Source organism: Rhinolophus sinicus, linkage group LG02 (assembly GCF_036562045.2).
Source record: "Rhinolophus sinicus isolate RSC01 linkage group LG02, ASM3656204v1, whole genome shotgun sequence".
NCBI classification, from domain to species: Eukaryota; Metazoa; Chordata; class Mammalia; order Chiroptera; family Rhinolophidae; genus Rhinolophus; species Rhinolophus sinicus.
Window position 1 is genome coordinate 29,518,680 of NC_133752.1, and position 23,478 is coordinate 29,542,157.

The window sequence follows — 23,478 nt, forward strand, 5'->3', positions numbered from 1 at the left end:
CATTATAGTAACTTTAGTTGCACATTTAGTCGTACATGTTATTGATATTTCTTGTCATATATCAGTACTGCATCTCAATGCTTTGACTATCCAGTATCTTAATTTTCTACTCCCCCAGAGGTCACTAGTCTAGAATGGAGGGGGGTGTATGAGGTATGCTATACTGAGGAGAAGATTGAATTACAGTCATGTATTCTATACTCTGGATTAACAAGAGAACAATAGAGAGTATCCCCTCCTTGTCAGCATTAGTGCAGCTTATATTATGAAGATGGTTTCCACCTGTTCTCTGCCTTTGTGTAGACCAAGAGGACACCTTAGAGAATTAAAGTGAGCCCTGAAAGACAATCTTCTTCCAGGGAGCACATGTGATGCGGACCTATATTGGAATCTCAGCTTTGCCCCTGACAGGCTGTTACCTTGGGCAGATTATTTACTCCCTCTGATCCTTCATTTACTCAACTAGGCAACCTACCACATAGGGTTATAATGATTGAATGAGGTATGATTATAAAACACTTAGCAAAATCGCTGGTGCAGTTGTTGATAAACACCCAAGAAATGTCAGTTGTTATCCTGTGATTTGATGCTCTGTTTTGAACAGAAATTTTTAGCTAGTCCACAAGGCTGCTTGAGAGAAGGTTCAAGTACTCTTGAAAGCTCCCCAATAGTGAGTTGGTGCATTTAAATGGTGCCGGTGGGGTAGCACATGAATGTTGGCACTAGGCATCAGAAAGGCAACCCACTCTCTTCTCTGGGGACTCCCTCTGGCCCACCCTGCTTTCGGGGTGGCACAGGTATTGGTCTGACTGCAGAAATCTGAGTTTCCTCAGGCAGGTGACTCACCCCACCATGGGAAGAGTTTATGCCTCATTAGTCTTCTTTACCTTACCTTCTGATAAGACCCATGAGTGACCATGTCTCAGAAGCATGGATTATAGTTTGGGGTAAGAGCATCATTCTGGTGGTGAGAGAGAGAGCCCATCTATCAGCTTTATGGTCTTAGTAGTTCTCTAACCTCTCTGGGCCTCTTTCCACACTCTTGGCTTCTCCTTGGATGATAAGGCACCTCTAAAGACAAGCCAAATTGTAATGCCTCAAACTAAAGTCACCAAAACTGCGTTTTTAATTCCATGAGTGATTCAGATATCCCATCACCATTAGATGAATAGATGCCCAAGATTCTTTTGCTATCTAAAATGCAATGATTTTCTTTTTGCCTACAGTTTAATCATACTTAAAACATAGATTTCAGAGAATGTTTATAAAGTTTCAAAGACCTCACAGATTACCTGTGTTTGTTCCTTGATTTTATAGATGATAAATTATAGGCCCGGGAAATTTAGGTTATTTACCCTAAATTACACTGCTCATTAAATGACAGATCTGGAACTAGAATTTAGGCCCAGCATTGAAATTTAGTCTTCTTGCCACTGAATTTGATTGTTTATAAACTCATCTTCTCAATTAATGCCCACTCCTAGGTATCAATTGATTCCTCAGCCCACTCCTAGGTATCACATGCTTCCTCAGCAAAGAATTTCACAGACTACCAACGCTTTCCTGCCAATTCATCATCTCAAGACCACTTGCTGGAAGGCGACACACATGCAAAGTTGTGTATCTCAAGTTTAGACCAGTTAACTGAAGTTGACTATTGAGCCTTGGCCTTAACCTCACATTAACTCTAGCTCTGTGACACTCCCAGGGTCATACTTTACCAACCATAGCACATTTGGATTTCCTATAATGGCAGCACTGTGATCATCCTACCTTTAGAATCCCAAAATTTCACTAGGTGTGTCCAAATGCATTCATCACTTTGTGACCCCTTTGAAAATTCAAATATATAGCATGTTTCCAAGGATAAGCTGTGTCCCAGAATTTATTGATGAGAAGAATTACCTGGAAGGCTTATTAAAAATACATATTTCCTGTCCTACTAAGGTCTAGGTGGGGCCCTGGACTTTTTATATTTAGCAAGCTATGCACTGATTTTCATCATCAGGCAAATGGGGAAAATACTGCCCTTCTGCCATGTAAACATAACCTCTCCCTCTTCCTACTCCACCCAGAAAGTCTCTACAGGATATTTGAGACTGAAATCATCTTCCTTTCATAAATCTTTCAAGATTTTCTTGATGAAATTAATGTCTGTGCTTAAAAGTTGAAAAGGAACAGGTCAGAATTCTATTTCTAACATACTACTGACAGAAAATAGGTGTACTGTATTCTTAGATTTTTAAAAAAAACAGAGTCAACAGAATTTATCACTTCTCACAGCTTTTTAAAATTTCACCCTAAGTTAAATTCAAACCTGCTTTATTCTAACACTGGGCACATGGACAGTTAGTAAAACTGCATGTGAGTTCTGTGCTCTTCATATTCTCTTCTGGAATTGGCTATTTGTTATCTACTGCATTGAATAATCCATGTAGGGACCAGACATGGCAATGTCAGTGAATGAGGACTCACTCACTAAGTGACATTACTTCAAACATCAGCTGCAATATTTTCAGTGCATTACCCTGGGCAAAATGCTTAAAGGCTTAAAATGACTGTATTTAACACTGTCCTGCATATTCCAGTTTTCCATTGCAGCAGAGTGGGTTTCTCTACTGAACCCCCTTCCACATCCTGCTCTCGGATTGTCTTTGATTTGCTTGGTCAGAACAGTGTAGCATGACACCAATTTCTCGAGATGTAACTGAAAAACTCAGGAACTCAGTTGCATATATTTTGATTGTAAGGATCTTTTGCTTCTTAGAATATTATTTAATTGTCAATTTCAGTTTATTTTTAATTTTTTAAAAGTTAATTTTGAACTGATACAAGACAAATCTAGCCTGACTCAGCTGTTACCTAAAACTGGAATCTGCAATCATTTCAGAGACTGGCTCTCTTCTCTCACAGTTGAAATGCCCGTGATAGCAACCAAAATTGGCATTTGCTTTTGCATTTAGGGTGAACCAGGGTTAAATGGTGTTAAAGGATTGAAGGGTGAACCAGGTCAAAAGGGTGACAGAGGACCCCTTGGTCTTCCAGTAAGTAAAGAAAACTTTCCATTTCAGTGCAAATCTCAGACTTTCCTTTCTACCCTAAGCAACAACTCTGGTTTACTCGGTGACTATCTTACAGTTAAGATTTCTGTAATTGGAGAACACATTATGTTAGTGCAGAGCTCAGCCCAGTTGTGTTCTCTGATATCTGCTCTTTGTCAGAGGAAGACCCCATAACACACAATGCCATAAGTGTTCTGTCCTTCAATTACATACGTGCCAACCTTCCTCTTTTAAAACTGACACTTCTTCTCCCATCACCCTCCTCTTTCAAAAAGGATTGTGCTGATTATTTCATAATTTCTCCCAACAGTTTTTATAATTTAGTGCAGTTCAAAATTCTCCCTCAATTTATTTGTCTCCTTTAATACCCAAACTGTAGCCCTCTGTTGGTGGCAGGTATGCAATTGGCCATTGCTGATGGCGTGAGGTCAGTGCTGCGGCCCCTTATATTAATCAACCGTATCGTGGTCTAAATGTTGTATGTTGTTTGTTTTGAAAATGCCGTCTTATGAGGTTCTTGTGGTAATAATGGATAGGATGGAAGAAGTATTTTGCAGTTGTTTAGAGATTTTTATTTTTAACAACAAAAAGGGGGGCAGGAGATTTTTACCTTTCGGGCACTTTATGCCAGTCTTTTTTCCACAACAATTGAAAAAAAAAAGATTTAAAAAAAATTTTAATGATTATTGAATATGAGGTTTTAGTTTCAAGCTTTTAACATTCTGCCTATTCAGTGAATGCAGATAAAAATCAATAAAGAACATTATAGATTACATTATTAAAATAGGACATGAAATTGATAATAGAAAATAGTTTATATGCATAATTTACACATAAAAAGGTTACTGACTACTTGTTTTACTTTTTCCTGTGGGTACTATCTCTTAATAGCCAGTGCCTTACATAGATAAGTCCTGTAGTAGATACTCAGTATATATTCATTTACTGAATGAATGATATAAGCCTTGTATTAGAGCATAGGTTAAATCACACCAATTTGATCAATGGACCCCAGGCATAAAACCTCTATAACATATATGAACCATTAATTCACATCGCAGGTAATTGTAATATTATCAGTGCAAAAATTTTACCATCTCCCTATTTATTTTTAAATGTTATAATAATGGTGACTCTGAAGAAAGTAAATACGAAAAGGCAAAAGGAAGTTTGGATTTCTATTTTATTTAAACCCTCAATCTGATTTCTTTAAAATATGCCCTAATTTCAAATTTAGGGCTAGTAATATTTTTTATATAACATTTAGCCAAAAGTTCTACATATGCTGGCATTAAACAAACAAACGAACAAACACACATTTTTTAAAAATTCCAATCATTGCTAACTAAAGATATATTTTGCAGTTACAGTCTGATTCATAACAGAATTATACAGAATGAATTGTAAAATAAAAATCTAAAATTATCCAAAATATATATGGTATAGCCTCATTGATAGAGTTCTCAGCTGGAATAATTTTTTTCTTTCATTAGGTATTATTAATTACATCTGAAGCATACAAGAGGGAACTAGTTCTGCAGCCTTGCCAAGTGAATGTATGGGGCTAGTGCATTGTCCTTCTTAAATACTCCTTGATCTAATCAATATTTTAAAGGACTATAAATACCTATTTGAGTTTTGAGATACAAAAGCCATTTCAAAGAAGTAATGTGCTTTTTCTTGAAACAAGCATTGAAAATGTCATATTTTAATTATAGCCTGGAATTCAAGGTAAACAGATGCAGACATTGACTGAGAATAACATTAAATTTTTAAAGCATTTTTCATTCAGATTTTGATGCTATGATTATTGGAAGCCAATTGAGGAATGATTTTGTTTGGGACAGTTCTTTTTTTGTTTTGACTCATGAAAATCTCATGGCTTTTCCTGTTCCTATAAGTCCCTCTAGTGGTGACTAATTTGAACACAGTAAGAACAGCCCAGAAAACAATGACTATTGTTCATATCAAATCCACAAAGTCATCCTGGCAGGTTCAAGTTTTGCTTTTGTTCCTCATAAATGCTGTTTTAACAAGTAAAACTAGAGCTCTTTCTTCATCTCTGAAATGCTAGCCCTGATTGATTATTATAATGAGCCCTTTAGGAGATTGGCCATTATTTTTCTTCAGAACCTAAAGAAAAATATTGCAAATAGTACAGTCTGTAGGAAATGAATTTCATATGGATATTAGCAGCCTGGGATGGTTACCAGTAACCTCTTTAAAGCCCACTTTATAAACCTCATTAACTTGATTTCTAAATAAATAAGAATTTGTCAAATGGAAATGTCATTAAAATGCCATCATCTGTGGGGGTGTTTATTGTCCTGTGTTTTTGTTTTTTTTTTAACTAACAATTTGTAGCAATGTGGTATTCATCCCAGAATCCTGTGACTGCGTATTATGTTGTTTGAAGTGTTACATTTCTTCATCGGTACCTCATACTAATCTCTGTTCTTGTCATTCGTGTTACACCCACCAACCGTGCTATCAACCAAATCACACAGGGAGCATCTGGCTTAGACGGAAAGCCAGGAGCCCGGGTGAGTCAGTACCTCGTCTTGCTCCAACGCGTTTGTGGTGATGAATTTTGTGCATCAGGACAGACCCTTTTGGCTCATGTACTCTCATCAAATGATGAAGGTACCTAGGACTGGGGTGAAAGGAAAAGTGGACAAAGAAAAGAGAAAGGTGGACAGAGCTTGGGTGGCAGCTCTAACTGGTCACACAGCCGACATTGTAGAACATCTTTCTGTAGCCTGGGCTCAAGTCTGAATAACATGCTAGGTGGGAAGAATGGCCACTCTAATTGATGTCATTGTCTTAGAATCCCAGACAAATATTTCTACAACCAGTGGACATTTCCTGTAATTACATGAGAGACGCCCTCTGAAGGGATTAAAATAATGTAAATTTATTTTAACGTGCTTTTCCTTTTTATGTTTATGTCCATATTAGAAATGTAACTTCTTCATTGGAGCTAACTTTCAAATCTCTGTTCATCCCAATTACTTGTCTGTCTTCTGTCATTTGTCACTTTTCTTTGGTTTTTAACATCTCTTAAATTTCAGCCACAGATACTCAGTATTTAGAAGTCTTCTGAAGATGGACTTTGAGTGCAAGCAGTAAGAAAAAGATCAGTTTAAGATGATGAGAATTCATTAGAATAAATTTAGAATTTATTAGGATAAATGTAAAACCCCAAATTATTTCATATCGTACGGCTCTAATAGAATAAACAGGAACAGTAGAACAGAAATAGGAATGCTTTAAAAAATTGTGTCAGAAGGATTCCATTTGCAAATATTATAATAAATTATTTGCACATATAAGGATAGTGTTCCTGAAAATGAGCAACTATACTTGAAGTCCTTGATACATTTATAACAATCAAAAAGAAATTTCAGCTCTTCAGTTCTAAACACCTTCTTCAGACAATCATAATTTCCCTGCACCTCAGTATTCCTATATTCATTCAGATATGATCTTATCCACCACAGAAATCCTAATCCAGAACCAAGGGGTCAGAGGGCAGTTCTACCATTAAATCCTTGTCTGCCTGGTTTGCGCTTTATAATCCTAGACTTCAGCAACGGCAGCAGAACCTACAAGAATAATTCCTTCCTTCTAAGCCCCCTGCTGCTCCCAACAAAGCTGAAGAAAGTTTGGTTTGAATAGTTATACACTGTTCTTATCTATGTAATATTTTTTCACTTGTATAACTGTGCAAGCTTCTTAAACAGCTGAAAACAAGGCTGCAGAGCATTCGTGGCCAAGGAAAGTGGGAGTGACAGTGGGAGTGGAGAATGAATATGAACAGGAGATAATGTGAAGGAAAAACAATTACATTTTTTTTCTTAAGATTATGGGGGCAAAGTGAAGCTGTTCCATTTAGTCAGGGAGGAAATACATAATTAAATATGATATACAGCTTTTTGTGTATGCCCTTCATTGAAATCTGCAGTTATATAATTCAGCACTTTTGCATGAGCTTCTTGAAAACTACTGGCATGAAAGAATTAACTATAAAGCACTTTGAAAGGAGATGAGTGTCTCACTGATATTCTAAGGCATCATTCACCCAGGAAAAGTCCAGGATAAATTGTAACTGCATTTCTTATAGCCCTTGGGATATGTCTCATATTATCTTATTTTTGTCTTCTTTTTAGGGTACAGATGGCCCTATGGGACCCCATGGCCCTGCAGGTCCCAAAGGAGAAAGAGTAAGTTGCTCCTGAGGTTATTAAGCTGTAACCTAAACAAAACAGTGTGTCTTTTCCATTTTATTTGAACTGAACAGTTCTTTTCCCAGAAGAAACAAGGAGCTATCTAATATTAAATGAAAATAGATACCATCTTAAGTTCTATTCAAAGTTCTCACACTGAGAGCAGAGAACAACAGAGTATTAACATAGACTATGGCTGCCTTAATAATAATAATAGTAATAATAAAAAAATGCCTACATTTTCCTGGCTAAAATAAATAGCTCAGACCATTCCTTCTTAACACATAAGGAAGATATTTTTATTTGGCCTTAACCCAGTAAATTGAAGCCAATGGGGCCAACATTTCCAGGTCTACATATTCTTGTTGATAATCTTTTATATAAAGCTACTGTATTCATTGAGAGTAAGGTATGGCTTTTTTTAAGGAAAATTACAAAACCTAAGCACTCTCTTCCACACAGTTACACATGCTGCTTTAAAAAAAGAAGAAAAAGAATAGCCTGTCTTTCCTTCACCATAAGGAAATAATTTCAGTGCATTATAAAACAAAAACCTTTCACTAACCTCTCTATGGCTAGGCCATGTTTCCATATCCTTGGGAAAAAAAAAAAAAAAAAAGACAGCATAGAAGATAAATAACTGACACAAAAAAATGTACTGGCACATCAGCAGCTGGTCATCTGTCTGGAACTTCTCTCCTTCTTTCTCTGTTTTTTTCCTACTTTTTCTTTTCCTCACCTTGGAAAACTTAGTAGTGTTTTTGTGTGTCGGTGTCGAATCGTGTCATCAGTTTCCCCACCATCCAGGACAGGATGTAAAGAAAGTATCCTAATAGTAAGGGCTTCAAAATGTTGGAATACTTCATTGTGCAAGTTTGTGGTCTTTTGAAAACTAGATAGAATTTCATCAGTCTAGGATAATTTGCTTTAAAATAGAAGACCACATAGTGATTTCTTTGGCACACATCCCAATTCCATGTTCTATAAAGTGAATTCATTCATTCAGTAAATATTTATCACATGTTGCGATGTACAAAACACCGTGTAATTCTAGTGTGAAATGGAAACACTCTCCTCCCTTTTATGTAAAGTCTATTTTGCTATCTGCTCCACTGAATTGAATAATAAATACCATTGTAATTAATTCATCATCCTATAATCTTTTACTGATACACTACATGTATTTATTCAGTACTGTAAAGGAAATAGCTATTTTCCCTGATCTAGAAGAGTGTACAACCTAATTGCAGAAGAAAAGAAATATCTGTGAAAAATAACCAGATAATGAGGCCAAAGTGAACACAAATAGTAGTGGTGAGGAAGGTTGGCTTTATCCAAGAATGCTTCTAAAAAGAGGCAAGTCCCAAAGGAATGAATAATCTGAGTCTGCAATTATCTTTATATGATCTGATTTCGAAGATCAAGCCAACAACTTATAAAGATCATCCTCATTAAAAATATTTAAAAGCTAAGTGCCTCCCTCTGCTGAACCATTCAAGCACCGTATCAAGAAATTCAGTACGTGTACTAAAAATGGAGCAGCAAATCTCAAGTAGTCTTTTGGCAGAATGCCCTGGGGCTCAAGAGGGTTTACCATTTGGTAAATCAGCTGCTACTTCCGATAGCCCCACAGTGTCACAAGAGTATCAGGTCTCCGCGCTGGGGCAGAATTAACCAGGAGAGCAAATGAAATCTCTAAGAATTTTTGAAAGCATAGTTTAAGTCAAATGGTGTGCAGTGTAAAGTGTTACACTTATATTTACTCAGCATGTTAACTATCTTAACTGGATCATATATCAATACTCTCCAAGTGCCCCTCACCCAAAGTGCTAAACTGGAGTGTGATTCTCAGAGTTAATTGATGGAGGCGCCATCTGGACGCTCTTGAAAACGTTTCAAATTTTAAAGGGAGGAATCAGGAAAGAGCGCCATTCTAGAATAATCCTTTAGTGGAGACGTGCAAATTACAGAGCCTGAATGAAATTAGACCAGCCTAAAAGAAACCGGGCATTTGACAGACAACATTATTCAGAAATCGTCAACTACATGACTGACAGCGCTGGTTTTCAGCTCTTCAAGCACCCGATGGTCCCTGTCTGCAGTTGATTTCTTCATCTGGCCTTGTCATTGCTTAGGAACTCTGCAGAGGATGTTAAATTTGAGTGGTTCAAAAGCTCTTTTGGAATTATTGAATTCAAGAAAAGAAGATGCCATTCCAATCCCTGTGTTAATATTTCATTCCTAAAAGTTTTCAAGCTGGGACCATTAGAATGCTTTTGGCTCTAAGTGATAGAACCCCAACTCAAAATGCCTTGAGCAATAAAGAAATTTCTTATTTTATATAACCAAACATTCAAAGGCGGGACCCTGGCTTTGCTTCTGTGCCCTTTCTGTATGCTGGCTTTGTCTTCTGACCACAGGCAAACTGGTCATGGTGGTTCTACACCTCTCGTCCAGTGAGGCAGCAGCAGGGGACACACATGGAGACCTTCTCTTCCTGTGCCTCTTCCTGAGCAGTGAGGAACCACTCCCCCGTAGCTTCCCAACTGACTCCCCCCGACACTTCATTGGCCAGAATTGGGTCATGTGTCCACTTCTGACATAGTCATTGATGAGTGAAATGGAATCGTCATTATTAGCTTAAATTATTGGGGTCATTATAATAATTATTTGAGGTGGCCAATTCTATAAAAGGAGTTCCACAGACTCCTAGGGAACTAAACCCACTCCAGGTTATGTGAATATTTTAGTGAGAACTTAATTCAAATAAGACATGGTATATTCATTTTAAGAACAAAATAAAACCGAGACGCTCAATCAGAGGAGGGAGAAGGAAGTAGGTATATCAAAATAATCTGTGGAGATTTTTCAAATGAAATCTACTCTAATCTGTTGAGTTTTTTAAAACTAGACCCACTCCAGGTTATGTGAACTCCCCTTTTATGCCCCCACCTCCCACCACACACACACACACACACACACATACACACACACACACACACACACACACACACCCCACCACCATCACCATTTTTTATTAAAATCATAAATAACATTGTCAGCTCAAACTGAAATAAATTTATTTTGAATTAATGGTCATTGGGTTGCCAAGCCCTTTTTATTAAAAATAAGACCTCTAATTATATAATAATAATGATAGCTGCTATTTATAGGATATGTTATTTGGCAACAATGAATTTCATAACCACATTTATCTTCAGAAAAATTATTGTAGAATATCTATTAATATTCTTATTTTACAGCCAATGAAACTCAGGTACAGAAAGGTTAAGAAATTTACCTAAGGCCACACAGCCAGCAAGTGCCAGAATTGGAATTCAAATTTAAATGCTTCATTTCAAAGCCTGGCCATTTACTGAATGCAATTGCTGCTCCTTCCATAATAAACATAAAGTAATAATGAATAAAAGTTCAACAAGTTTTTATCATAATTCATTTTCAGTAATCTCCCTGTACTATATGTACTTCTAGGTGACATTGCCAATTAGCTCCACCACCACCCCAAGTTTAAATTAAAGAAGAATGTTAACAGTGGTTTGAAATTTGCTCAAATGGGAATCTGAAGTATAGGGAAACACAGAAAAATACTTGGATTTGCATGCACAGTTATCAGCTGAACTTGGCATTTGACCTATGAAAAAGATTTGCTAACCTTTAAACTTCTTCAGGGGTGTGATATAAGAAGGTAACATTTTCTGTTTAGCCACTCATGTAAACATCACGGTGACTCCTGGAAGTTTTCATGCTAAATATTGACAAACGCATTAATTTTGGAGATGGCAGCAGACAAAAACACTATTTGAAATGCAGCACAACTCTTTCTTTATTATCACAATTATTTCATATTCATGGGACCACCTCCAATTGCACTTATTCTTTGTAAGCACTCAAAGTGATCATTTAATCCAGGCAAACTATACTATTTCAATAGGCACCTGGAGAGAGATCGATGAAGGTAGTACATACCTACTTTATCAGGCGTTTAGTAGAAGGCATAAAAGTTTTTAAACCCTTTTCAGAAAGGAAGCAAAACAGGTAAATGATTGTATTAATTTTATTTGATTCATTAATTCAGTAAATATGTACTGATATGCCAGACACTGTTGTGAGCCTTGGGGGTGCAGCAGGTAACAAAGGCAGAGGCCCTGGCACCCTAATTTGCATATTTCCCATCATGGGCTGGGCAGAGAATGAACAGATTATAACCTGTGTGTGTCTCCCGGTGTGTGAGTGCCATGTGCAGCTCAGTAAAGGGCTGGAGTGGCCAAGTAAGGCCTTGATGACGAAGAGACATTTGATAGAAAGTAAAAAAGGCATTTTATTCTTACGTTTTTTTTAAACAGTAGTAACTTAAAATAACTAGTAACAAATAAATGCTTCACATTAACGTCAAAGAAACCCAAGTATAGCACCCTAGATGTGCCAGTTCTTTTGCAAAACCAGGCAGCAGCAGTCTGACTTACTGCCCTTCTTTCAAAGGTCATTTAGTAAAATAGTCTAATTTGAATTGCGTTTACTATATCATTGGCAGTGACTCTGGAAGAGCCTGAATCTTTGGATTTTTGATAGAATGATACTTCAAATAGAGACTTTAATCATAAATCATTAGGGAAAGTGTTTGACTATAGGTGTTTGTGTATGATTTGAATTTTCCATCTTTCATTTTAGGGTGAAAAGGGAGCTGTGGGAGAGCCCGGACCCAGAGGGCCCTATGGTCTGCCTGTGAGTTCTCTGTCATGTGTGCTACCTCCCCCTTCAGCATGCATTGATCACCTGTCACTGGCCCAGTTAACCCCTCCTTCGTGGGGCCAACTAATCACATTCTAGGAGTAAATAACAATTCTCGACAACCCCCATGTCACTGTGTCCTCCAGAGCTAGGTCATATTTGTGTCATACTCTCCCACTCACGTATAGACACACACCCACACACTTCACGAGATTGAAAGGATCAGACTTTGTCCATGAGATGAATGATACTGACCAGAAAGCTGGATTTCCACTGTCAGATGACGCCTTCCTTCTGCCGTCTGACTGGACGCCCATAATTGGCACTTCTTTGGAAGGGCACTGTACCAAAAGGGGTATAGACGCTTTATTTAAAACAACTTCCTGCAGACTTCATCTAATCTCATAGGTTACTTACTAAAACTTCTCTTGCTAATAAAAGTTGTTTCTCAAGTTGTTATTTATGAGGACGTGGATGTCTCTGAGACCTCTAAGTTACTGTGATGACAAGGGCTCGTCAGAACAGAGAAAATTGATAGTGTTCAGTCTTCTGAAGATTCTCAATTACACAGATCTCAAATTGAGACCTCAGGTTTGCTTCCAAATTATCTATGGGATAATCATAAATGATTCCATGGGGTAGGGGAGGACCACAATAGAAACATATGCTGTATTCAGGTTTTTAACCCCTTAGTACCTTCCATATACCTTGTACCTTCCAGTTTTTATGACCTGAAATAATAAACTGAAACCATGATTATGTCAGTGCTAGAAGAGAGGCTGATTTTAAAATAGAGTTCAAAGGAAGGCTGATTTCGAAGGAGATTTCAATTGACAGAATCAATGCAACCTGTCAGTAACTTTGGGTGGATTTGCTGTGTGACACAATAGGGCACTGCCCTGGTAACCTGCACTATGGGAGTGAATGTATCATCCTTGCACAACAGTCTTACGACTCCTTTTACATTTGGGGAGCATTCATTTGCAAAGTTTACCTAAAAACAGTGTTGCAGGTGTGACCTTCATACCCTCAGTATTTATAGACAAGGTGCACGTCTAGCCAAATTAAAACCATACTTAACAATAAACAGTTTCACATTTTTTACTGACTTATGAACTAACTACTTTGTTATCAAATTAAAACAGCATTGATTTACATACTCTAGTAGTGCCGGTGTGTTTTTCAATCAACTAAACACTATTTTTGCTTGCAACTTACTCCTGGATTGATAACTTGGACACCAAGCATTTAACTTCAGCAAAATAACAGACTGTTTAACCCAATATAGAAGAAAACAAGTTTTATGACCCTCAGCGACAACATTAACAGTCACTTTACTTGATTTAGTAAAAGACATTTGTGTTACTAATCAATCAAGAATCTTTTTCACTTCTCTGAAATAGGTCTAATACTGGTGTTGCATGTCCAGGCAGCCTTAAATAAAACAATAACTCCTCATGAAACTCAGGAACACTAACGTAGCTACTATGGTTCTTTGGCAGGGGAAAGATGGAGAGCCTGGTCTTGATGTAAGTAATACACACACAGTAAACATCTTCCTATTATCACAGATGCTGATGGTCTCCATCATCAATAGCAACAAGAATACTTCTTATGTTTTTCAGTGTACATAGTTATGCATATGGCTGTGTGTGTAAACAGCAATATGAAAAACACAACTAGTGTCTGCATAAGATAAACATAAAAGAAACAAATGATTATCTGGTATAAAATGAATGATCGACAGTTGATAGTGCCTCTTCAAAATACTTTCCCAAATTAGGGATACGCTCAACATCTGCAGTTGAACCATTTATTTTAAAATATACATAAAATTGAAGTATTTTTCACATGCTACCCTTAGGGAATGAATGGTATATCTATTCTCAAAGCTGTTATGCAATATTATCCTTTTAGCATGAAGTCCCTATGTATCTTATAATTCTATAAGTATAAAGAATCTCAAAACTAAATGCCTCTTGAAATGAGCACTGCTCACCCTGTATTATGTGAACAATAACAATAACAAAAGTAATAATAATTATTGTTTATTGAGCACCTGTTATGTACAGACGTAATTTTGGTACTGTATATCACCACATTTAATGCTCACAGCAACAGTTGTATAGTAGATATCATTAACCCATTTGATGGACAAGACACTAAAATGCTGAGGTAAGTGATTTGCCCAAAGCAGTGAACCTGTCAGAATTCAAACTAGGATCTTGATATTCTCTCCACTGTGTGTTTCCTAGGGGAAGAAAGCAAGAAACCTGTTGTATATAGATAATTGAGATGTTGGTAAACAATTATTTCTAAGTGCTACTTTATCTAAGTTTTGAGATTGTTGGACATGCCATTTTTTTTATATCTGCATTCAGAAACATGAAATCTTAAATTTATTTTTTCAATATGATTTTGCCACAGTTACATTAATAGATTTCTTTGGTTTGCTTTTTATCCTGTAGGGCTTCCCTGGTCCACGAGGCGAGAAGGGTGATGTAGGAGAAAAAGGAGAAAAGGTGACCTCTCCATCCCAGCATGGGCCTGTTTGATTTTTCTCATGCTGTCTGCTTTGCTGTTCAGCCTGTGCAGTTCTTTCATACATCTAATCCTTCTCTATCCTGTGCTCCAAAAACATGCCAACACCTGATCTAAAAAACCAAGTCTTCACAGAGGAATGAAGAAGGCTACACCACTAGAAATAAGGACACTGTCTAGTACAGAGGAAAATTATAATCCCCAGAGAGCCAGGCTACAATTTTTCAACTACCTGACACCAGTGTGTTGAAAGATGTAATGTTCAGGGACTCTTGAAAATGAAAAAAAAACAAAAAAAAAAAGGCATTTATTACATTAAAGTAAACTGAAATAGCACAAATGTGCAGTGATCTCCTGGCAGAGCTCACCTAACCCTGTAAAGCCCACACCTCAGTTATCTTCACAATATTCCCAGAAGAGAGACAGAAGGTTTGTCATGTATCTTGACTTTTTGACTGGAAAATGGGAGACAAGCAGTGTGACTGATAAACCCCAGTGGGTCCATTAGACAGGGACTAGGACTTACTGCTTTTAGACCCTGCAGATATTTTTAAATAAAGATATCGGTGTATTTTCTGAGGTTGTGTTTAGGTTCTATCTCAGGACCATCAGCTCCAGAATATATAGGAGCCAGAATCAGGCAAAATGGTTTTATATCTGAAAGCAAAATTTGGATTATGGATTTTTAAAATCATGTTTTCATTTCCTCTTCCCTTTGCTTGGATCTTTGAAGAATAATTTTCTACTCTGGACACAGCAAAAGAAGCAAACAAAAACTCATCATTTCAATAGAATAGTGACAATCTTAAAGTGGCTGAAATTGCACTTTCACAGTTCAAATTTAAACCAATTACATTTCTCGGATTAATTCATGTCCTGATCTACTGAACAACACACTGTATTCAAAACCCTATAAATTCTCTTTTATAAGTGAGGTTCATAGCTGTTGAAAAGCAAGGCCAAATGCGAGTTGTCAAAGAACGAAGAGTATTAAGCCTGCTGTGCGTTCTTTAGGCCTTAAACATTACGTAGTTTCCCATTGGTAAGAGAGCTCATGGGAGTGGTTATGTAAAAGCACCACCACCATCATCTTAAGGTCATTGAGCACTTATGTGTTTTCCCAAATGCTCTACATGAAATAAGTCTTTCAATCCTCATAACAACCCACTGAGGTTGGTGCTATTTCATCCCATTTCACAGACAAGGAAACTGAGGCATAAAAATAGTTATTTTATTCTGAATGATAAATTCTAACTATAAAATATTCATGTTTTGAGATCAGTTGTGTATTTTAGTTCAAGGTGTGTATGTTTTAAAGATTCTAGGCATTTATATTTACCTAATGGATTGTATGAGTCTAAAGTCTTACTCAAAAGTATGTCACCATTATGAGGATACTTATTTTAATTATCTTTCAAACAAAGAAAAATACCAGTGTTATAACTCATGAAAACATTAAGCTACACGTTTAATCCTCAGAGTAATGTTAATCACCCATAGAAAATATTTCCATATTTCAGATTCCATGTATAGACATTTTATATTTAGGAAAATTCAGTTCTAAATGTGAACACCTTATGTATATCATTCTTTGACATGGGAGAGAAATATTAGCAGGAGCCCTTATGCGCTCACACCCACAATGACAGATGGTTCTGTGTTACATAGGGAATCCCTAACTTACAAAACTATGTTGATTAATAATAATTCTGATATATTTTTCTTTGTACAATAGTCTATATTTTCCATAAAGCTTGAAATTCACGAAAATATGACTGAAAAATGATTCCCATAGCCTGATCAGTCAGCATTCATATGACAACACTTTTCTGTTGAGTTATAATCTGAGTTGATTTACCTATCAAACAATGAAGTGGATTCTAAATAATACTCAACATACCTGTTGTCAGTCACACCTACATGAAGAAGAGTCCACTGTCTCCTGGGAGAAAAGAGCTCACTCAAACAAGTTTAAATGAATTGTATGTCATGGCACTGAAGTGATTTGCTGAGGCGGGATGTCCATTCATCTTGCCTGAGTGAGCAATTTCCTCCCAAATGCTCCTCCCGTCTTACTTCCTGTCACACCTGCTCTCCTTTCACCCTGGCTTCTCAGGTCTTTGTCTTTGATTATGATCAACTAAACCATACAGAATTTCTCTTTCCCCAGTATTAAAGAAACCCAAATGTTTTTGATTCTGAGCCTTCTGATGCAATCTTTTTGGCACACAGGAGATAAATGAGGCGCTTTCATTCATTCAGTCAAAATGAATACATTAATTTGAATGCATAGCATATATTTCTGTTTTATATATATGTCTTTTCACCTTTGAATATTCATGCTGTTTTGCTTCTGAATTTATTCAGTTTTATCGTAACTCCCATCCTGATTGCAGATGAATACACTAATTTAAATATGTATTGTATTTTGTATTCTGTACTCACCAACTTCTTGTCTATAAATACGCATACATATTTATGTTAATGTGAAACAGCTGAGGTGCATTCCTACCTTCTCCTCCTTTTGCCTCCTTTCCTGAATTCCTCCATCCCTATGATCCATGCAGATTTCCACAACCTTTACCTTGATTCCTAAATACTAATTTCCATGGCTACATTCCCACTATGTAATTATCCTGCCTACCTCATTTTTAGTATTAGCTCAACTGAGTCCAAACTGCTTTTCCTCTCTTGAACAGAATTTTTTTTTTGGCTTTTGTTACATTGTAAGCTGGAAACCCATTTACCATTGTGAACACCTGGCATGAGATCAATAAGAGTGAATTAAAGAAGATTCTGGGTTTATAAATAAGTCTGTTTGTCCACCTGGCATTGCTGAGAAGTATTAGCACATTTTAAACTTATTTACCTGACTTAATAAGGAAAGTATTTGCTCTTAGTTTCCTGAAAAGGAACGTTAAAAGAAATAGAAGTGTATTTTTAATCCATTGACTGTTTTCTAATGAGAACTACAAAAATGTGATAAAATAGGATGTATTTCAGAAAGATAGAAGCTGCTAGAATTCTTTTCTTTTTCTCTGGCTCAGTGTAGCTTTCATCTATTATAGGATTATTAAAAAAACAAGTTGACAGGTATGGAAAATTGGGTGAAGTATCCGTTATTCCTCTGAACTTCACCTGCCACTGGCTGGCTTCAGTACAATTGGTAGCCATCCCCCCCAGATCCATGGCAGAAACACCCCGTTCACGGGGGGCTACTGCACTGGGCTCTAAGTCAGCACTGGTCCTCCTGTCTGATATGTGGGCCTTTTAGGTCTCCTATCTTCTTACTGAGTATCACAAACAAAATCCCACGTATCATTACCCAGAATCCATTGTCACTCTGTTATTTTTATAATATCATGCCATACGTTCATAAACCAGAAAACAGTGGTAAATGCCCTTCCAGACTCTTATTGGCTAAACCATCTTTTGAATCACTGTTATTCTCCCCCTCGTCCCCCTCCCCCCGCCAAATAAAACCTGTCTTTTATTTAAACCCTTGTATCCACAGGGGGAAAAGGGAAAGAAAGGCAAAAAGGGGCCTAAAGGGGAGAAAGGAGAACAGGGTGCCCCTGGATTAGATGCACCTTGCCCATTGGTATGTCTGACTCATGGAACTCTGTCTCCAGATGTCATGTGTGAAGGGATAAACTGGGAGAAGAGCAAGCTGGAGGGACCTGTAACAGCAGGGGTTCTGGTTAGGGTCATTTAACCCAGACTTCCAGGTACCAGAAATATCTAATTGGGTTATCCTGATATGTGTCACACCTTGTCTCTGGACACCAGCTCTGCCTGGTTTCTTAACACAAGTAGCGACCTGCAACTGGAACCTGAATGTAGGATCTGAAGAGGAACCAGCGCTATTCTGTGTTTCTCAAAAGAGGTCACGGTTCCCAGACAAGCCCTCATTGTAGGAATATGTCAAGCTCTGTTTTATTTCATCCAAAATACTTCACTGAATGTTACTTTTCACTTCAGAGTTGCTCCTCTCCCAGCCTTTTGTTATTATGGTTATTTCTTTAGCAGAATTTGTGCGTAAGTGATTTCTTGTGTTAGTAACATTATGAGTTAATCTTTACAAACAGGGATTCCGTGGCGTTAAGGGGGAAAAAGGGGAGCCAGGCCAGCCTGGCCTGGATGGGCTGGATGCCCCTTGCCAATTGGTACAGTATTTCTCTTTCCTACTACCCTGCATGCAGTTCCCTTTGTTTATTATATATGTATCTCTGTCAGTGTAAAGTGGTGCTTCCGGAGCAAGCTTTACATGATAAACACACTGCAAGCATGTGCATGAATAGCTCCTTCAGAGACTCTGCAGAGTGAAGAGAGCACGCATGCATTTCTATCAATGACTGCAAATTAATATCCTGACATTGTTCTCACAACTGACAGGACCACCAGTTCTGCATTCTGGGGAATATTAATTTAGTCAATTAATATTTAAAGATTACATTAAAATTGCATAAAAGACTTCTATGTAAAGGCAGAATAAGGCCGTAACGTTGGATTTTACCCCTAAATTGAACTTTTTTTTCTTTTCCTCTAAAGGAAATAAAGGTATTTTTGCCTCTTCCACATAATTTTCCGTAAGGCGGTAAATAAGGCCAAACCTACAGAGTTAAGCTTTTGTGGTCAAAAGTTAGCCAATTTGCGGGAATGCTGTTAAGAGACCGTAGGAAAGAAAGCCAAACTTCTCTGAGCTTCTAAAGATGGTAATAGTCTGCAGCCCAAACCCTCTTCTTTGTCACATAACCTTTCCAATTTAATGGTCTCTCCTTTTGAAACTCACTTTGCTAAAGTACACAGAACTCCCCTATCTCCATTGGCATGAACTCAAAATCCTCTTCATACTAAAATCTAAAATTCTACTGGGTGATCCTTCTCCTCGTACCAATCTGGCATTACCGAATTTTTCCCAAATGTCTTATAAAGCTATTTCAAAGTGTTGTTGTTTTTTTCACATTTATAAAAAGCATCTTCATATTTTCTGAGGTATAAAGGGAAACATTTTATGGTTGTGTTGATGGTTATACTTGGTCTGCATGTTCTTATATTGTTCTTTAGTGCGAAGCATGATGCTATAAAGATAGATTTGTTTCTCAAGTCTTTTAAGAGATTGTATTTATAGAAAAAATTTTTATTCAGTCCATAATTGCAATTAGAAAATATCAATGTGAAGTGCCCAGTCTTTTATTTTGTTTGCCTGGTATTGATAATAAATAATATTTCACAATCATTTTGTTGGGAGAAAACACAAGCATGCCTCATAATATACCAAGTCTCCCTGACTTATTTGTGTCATTTGTATCTGAAGAGTGCTTACACTTTAAGTGAAAATAAATGTTGCAACATTTAGGAATCCCTTGTTTATTTGGAATTTATTGACTGGCTTCTGAAGAATTTTAATAGAAAAATTAATAAATGCTATGGATATTTTACTATAAAGATAGACAGGCTGCCTATCTTTTAATTCAATTACTTAAATATGTTCTCTATCTGTTTTCAATATAGAAAAGTGAAAGATAGCATGTAAAGAACTATAAACTTCAGATAGAAATGGTTCATCACTGATTATTCACCATTGTCATGCATTCAACCATAGACCATAGTGACCAGGAAGTGAAATTATTTTGGTTCATTTAATAAAGATAATTGTGAAATGTGTTTTAATGAAATTAAGAGGAATAGTACAGTTCTACTAAAGGTGGAACTGAGTAGACCACTATGCTTTGTAAATTACCTTTTCAAAATTAGGCGTAATTTTTTCTATACTTTATGTATTTTCAAAATGTGTACTCTAGAAAACATTTGAATTTTCTTCATTTTAATTAATGTTGGCTATGGGAGTTAATTATTATTATTGGAAAAAGATGCCTATGACTAAAGCTACCTAATGACTAGAAAACCATCTTTTAAGCCTCTGAGCATGTGAATTATGGAGTCGGATCACTTTTGAGAAGTCTGAGGAATTCTTGTTCTTCTCTTTAAAACAGGGGCCGGATGGATTACCCATGCCTGGATGTTGGCAAAAGGTGGGCTTTATGGAATAATTTCTAAAAAAGCACTCTCCCTTTCTCTTCGCCTGGCCTAGCCTTTTCCATTAGAACAGACCTTTTGAATTTGACATTGCTGAAAGCTGTTTGGATATTAAATACCTTTTGATTAATACTCGTATGTTTACAGCTAATTTCTTCCTAAACTGAGGAGTGAAAACAGTTCCTAGCAAACACTGTAATTTGGAACCTTCCCTATCGAATCCTTTCTTTGGAATGGAAAGGGGCAGGCAGTGCACCCTCCTAACGGTTGTCTCTCAATAAACTCCCTGTCTCCTTACTGTCTAACACTACTCTTAATTGTGATTCTTTTCCTATTTATACTCAATTACTTAGGCAAACATTGCAGTACATGGTAGAACCCTGTGAATATTAGTCACAAAGCTGAGAAAGCAGAAAATGGAAGCATGATCTTTTTTTTTTTCAATGATGCCTTGAGAATCTGGTCATGTTTAAGTTTGTGTCTTTTATGGTATTAGTTTATTCTAGCATCTTCATGTGGCTACCCATGGTCACTGTGTAGGGAAGGAAACTTATCCCTAACCTTCTGTGTGCTAAGCCCTTTCATGTAAATGGCATCATTTTATTTAATCCTCACAATGACCCTATAGGGTGTTAGAATCCTCAATGATGCCGGTGAGGAAGCTGAAATTCAGGAGGTTAAGTAACTTCCAAGGCACCGAGCTTGTAAGTACAGAATTAGAAGTGGTGAGAACATAATGTGATATATAGATGGTGCATTGCAGAATTGTACACTTGAAACCTATGTCATTTTACTAACCATTGTCGCCTCAATAAATTTTAAAAAAAAAAGAAGTAGATGATGGGGAGCAGTGGCAGAACTTTAAGCAAGGAAGAATTGTGTGTGTGCTCTGCTACCAAACCTTTACACAAAAATGGTGTGAACCTAACTATAAAAGACTGTGTATGTGCTTCTGAAGGATAAAGGAATTCCACTGATGTAAAAATGAGCTAGGGGGAAGTATACATGCTGTTTTGATCATTTTGAAATTTTTTCTCTAATACCCTGTGGCTTATTCAGTAATTTTTGACAGCATGTTATACAAAACTATGTAGGATTACAGAAAGATGAAGAGAAACTTGACTCGCCTGGTTTCGTCTTAGCTCAACTACATTGGTGAGATCCTGTGTAACTCACTTTCTTGCTTAACTACTGTCACCCCACTTGACCAGGGAAAGAAACACCTTCCTTCTCTCTCAGCAACGTCATTTATTTGGTAGCTTCCCAAACTCCACTTTCAGACTGTCAGATAACTATCCCAATCATATCTGAGGTCAAGGGGTTCTCAGGAAGATGGACCTATCATTGTATTATTCTTTGCCTGAGAAAAGTATCCTTTCATCATCATAACCCCTGTTCTCGGAATGTTTAATACCATCCTGAGCTGGAATTACCATTTACTCTTTAACCTTTGACCTATAATCTGATACTATCATGATTTTTTAATACAGTTATTGGCACACCTTACATAGAGGGAGATGTGAAAGGCTTGCTTTGTCAGCCTTCTGACACTACTCAGAACTGGGTTCACATCATTTTCAGCCACTTCTAAATCAGTTCCTTTTTGTGACGGCATAATAATGGCAACAAGCAAAGCCCTCATCATCTTTTGGGTTCATGAAAATGCCAAACCTAGTGGTAATATGAGTAGCATCAGAAAATCAGAAATTTCCCTTTTAAGTACTCATTTTTCCACAGAATAGATACTATAGTCTACATAAGATTAAGAATCTCTTAAATCTAGCATCTTCTTATATAAAGAATAATCATATAAAGAATAATCACTCAGCGATAAAACTGTATATTGCTTACCACACTGTTCCCCCACACAAATGCAAATCATTGTAATCAACCTCTCCCCAAAAAGAAGAAACAATTAGAAAAATGGAATGTTCTGAAATCTCTTATGTGGTCAACATAGCTATCTCAAATACACTGTTAGTCAAATCAAATTATTTTTTAAATGATATTTTAAAAAGACAGCCAGTGGATTCCTTTTGGTTGGTCCCATTTTATGTGGATCACCCTTTTAAATGTTGTTTATTTGCCTCTAGAGCTCAGTGGTGAATGTTTGACTGAAAATTCAGATTTGGGCAGCAGTATAAATCACTGTAATTAATGAACAAGTCTCCTTGGTCATGCTACTATCCATAATAATTTTTTTCATGCAAAACGGGTTGATCTTTGTTTAAATTATTTTCCTTTCTAGATACTGTTCAGTTTTCCAAATTTTGAAGAATAGTGATGTACCAGTTCATAGTGTAATTGGTACAGTAAGTAAATGGCAGAATTTATGGTTAAGAAAATACTTACAGACTATTAGTGTTGTCATCCATCCCCGTCCAGTGATTAAAACTAATAGGAAAAATACCTACAGCCTTTGTATTTTTGAATGCTTCACTAAACCTTATTTTTCCATGTAGGGCTGAAAGGTTTTCAGCAGAAACTTCCTAAAACAAGGTGACAGATTTTTAAATTAAGTTTTAAAGTCTGGGGGTGGGAAAGAATCTTTAAAATTCTGTAGATCGTTTACAAAACATTGGTACTCAAAAAATGCATCTGTTTGAAACTTGAGATAAGTGAGAGCTTGGAGAAAGGAGTACTTCCTGTAGGCACATTCTCTGGCGTGGACACAAGATGCGTAAACATGGAGTGAACTCCATCTCTAAAAATCACAAAATTCTCTGCCTCTTAAACATATCTAATATAGCGTCTATTTTTCTTGGAGAGAGAAAAATAAACGTTTTTAATTAATGAACTGGACTTTCTACTTTTCTCGTTGATTTTTACTTTTGAGTAAAAGTCAACATCTCCAAGATCTG

General features: G+C 36.8%; 1 protein-coding gene across 1 annotated transcript in view; it reads left to right on the forward strand.

The window, feature by feature from the left end:
* Window positions 1–23,478, forward strand: part of COL25A1 (collagen type XXV alpha 1 chain) — a 436,443-nt gene that overhangs the window by 407,175 nt on the left and 5,790 nt on the right. The window contains exons 31-37 of the mRNA XM_074322592.1: window positions 2,964–3,044; window positions 5,570–5,605; window positions 7,232–7,285; window positions 11,978–12,031; window positions 14,506–14,559; window positions 18,093–18,179; window positions 20,575–20,613. Coding sequence (XP_074178693.1) covers window positions 2,964–3,044; window positions 5,570–5,605; window positions 7,232–7,285; window positions 11,978–12,031; window positions 14,506–14,559; window positions 18,093–18,179; window positions 20,575–20,613 — 405 coding nt within the window. The remainder of the gene's footprint in view (window positions 1–2,963; window positions 3,045–5,569; window positions 5,606–7,231; window positions 7,286–11,977; window positions 12,032–14,505; window positions 14,560–18,092; window positions 18,180–20,574; window positions 20,614–23,478) is intronic.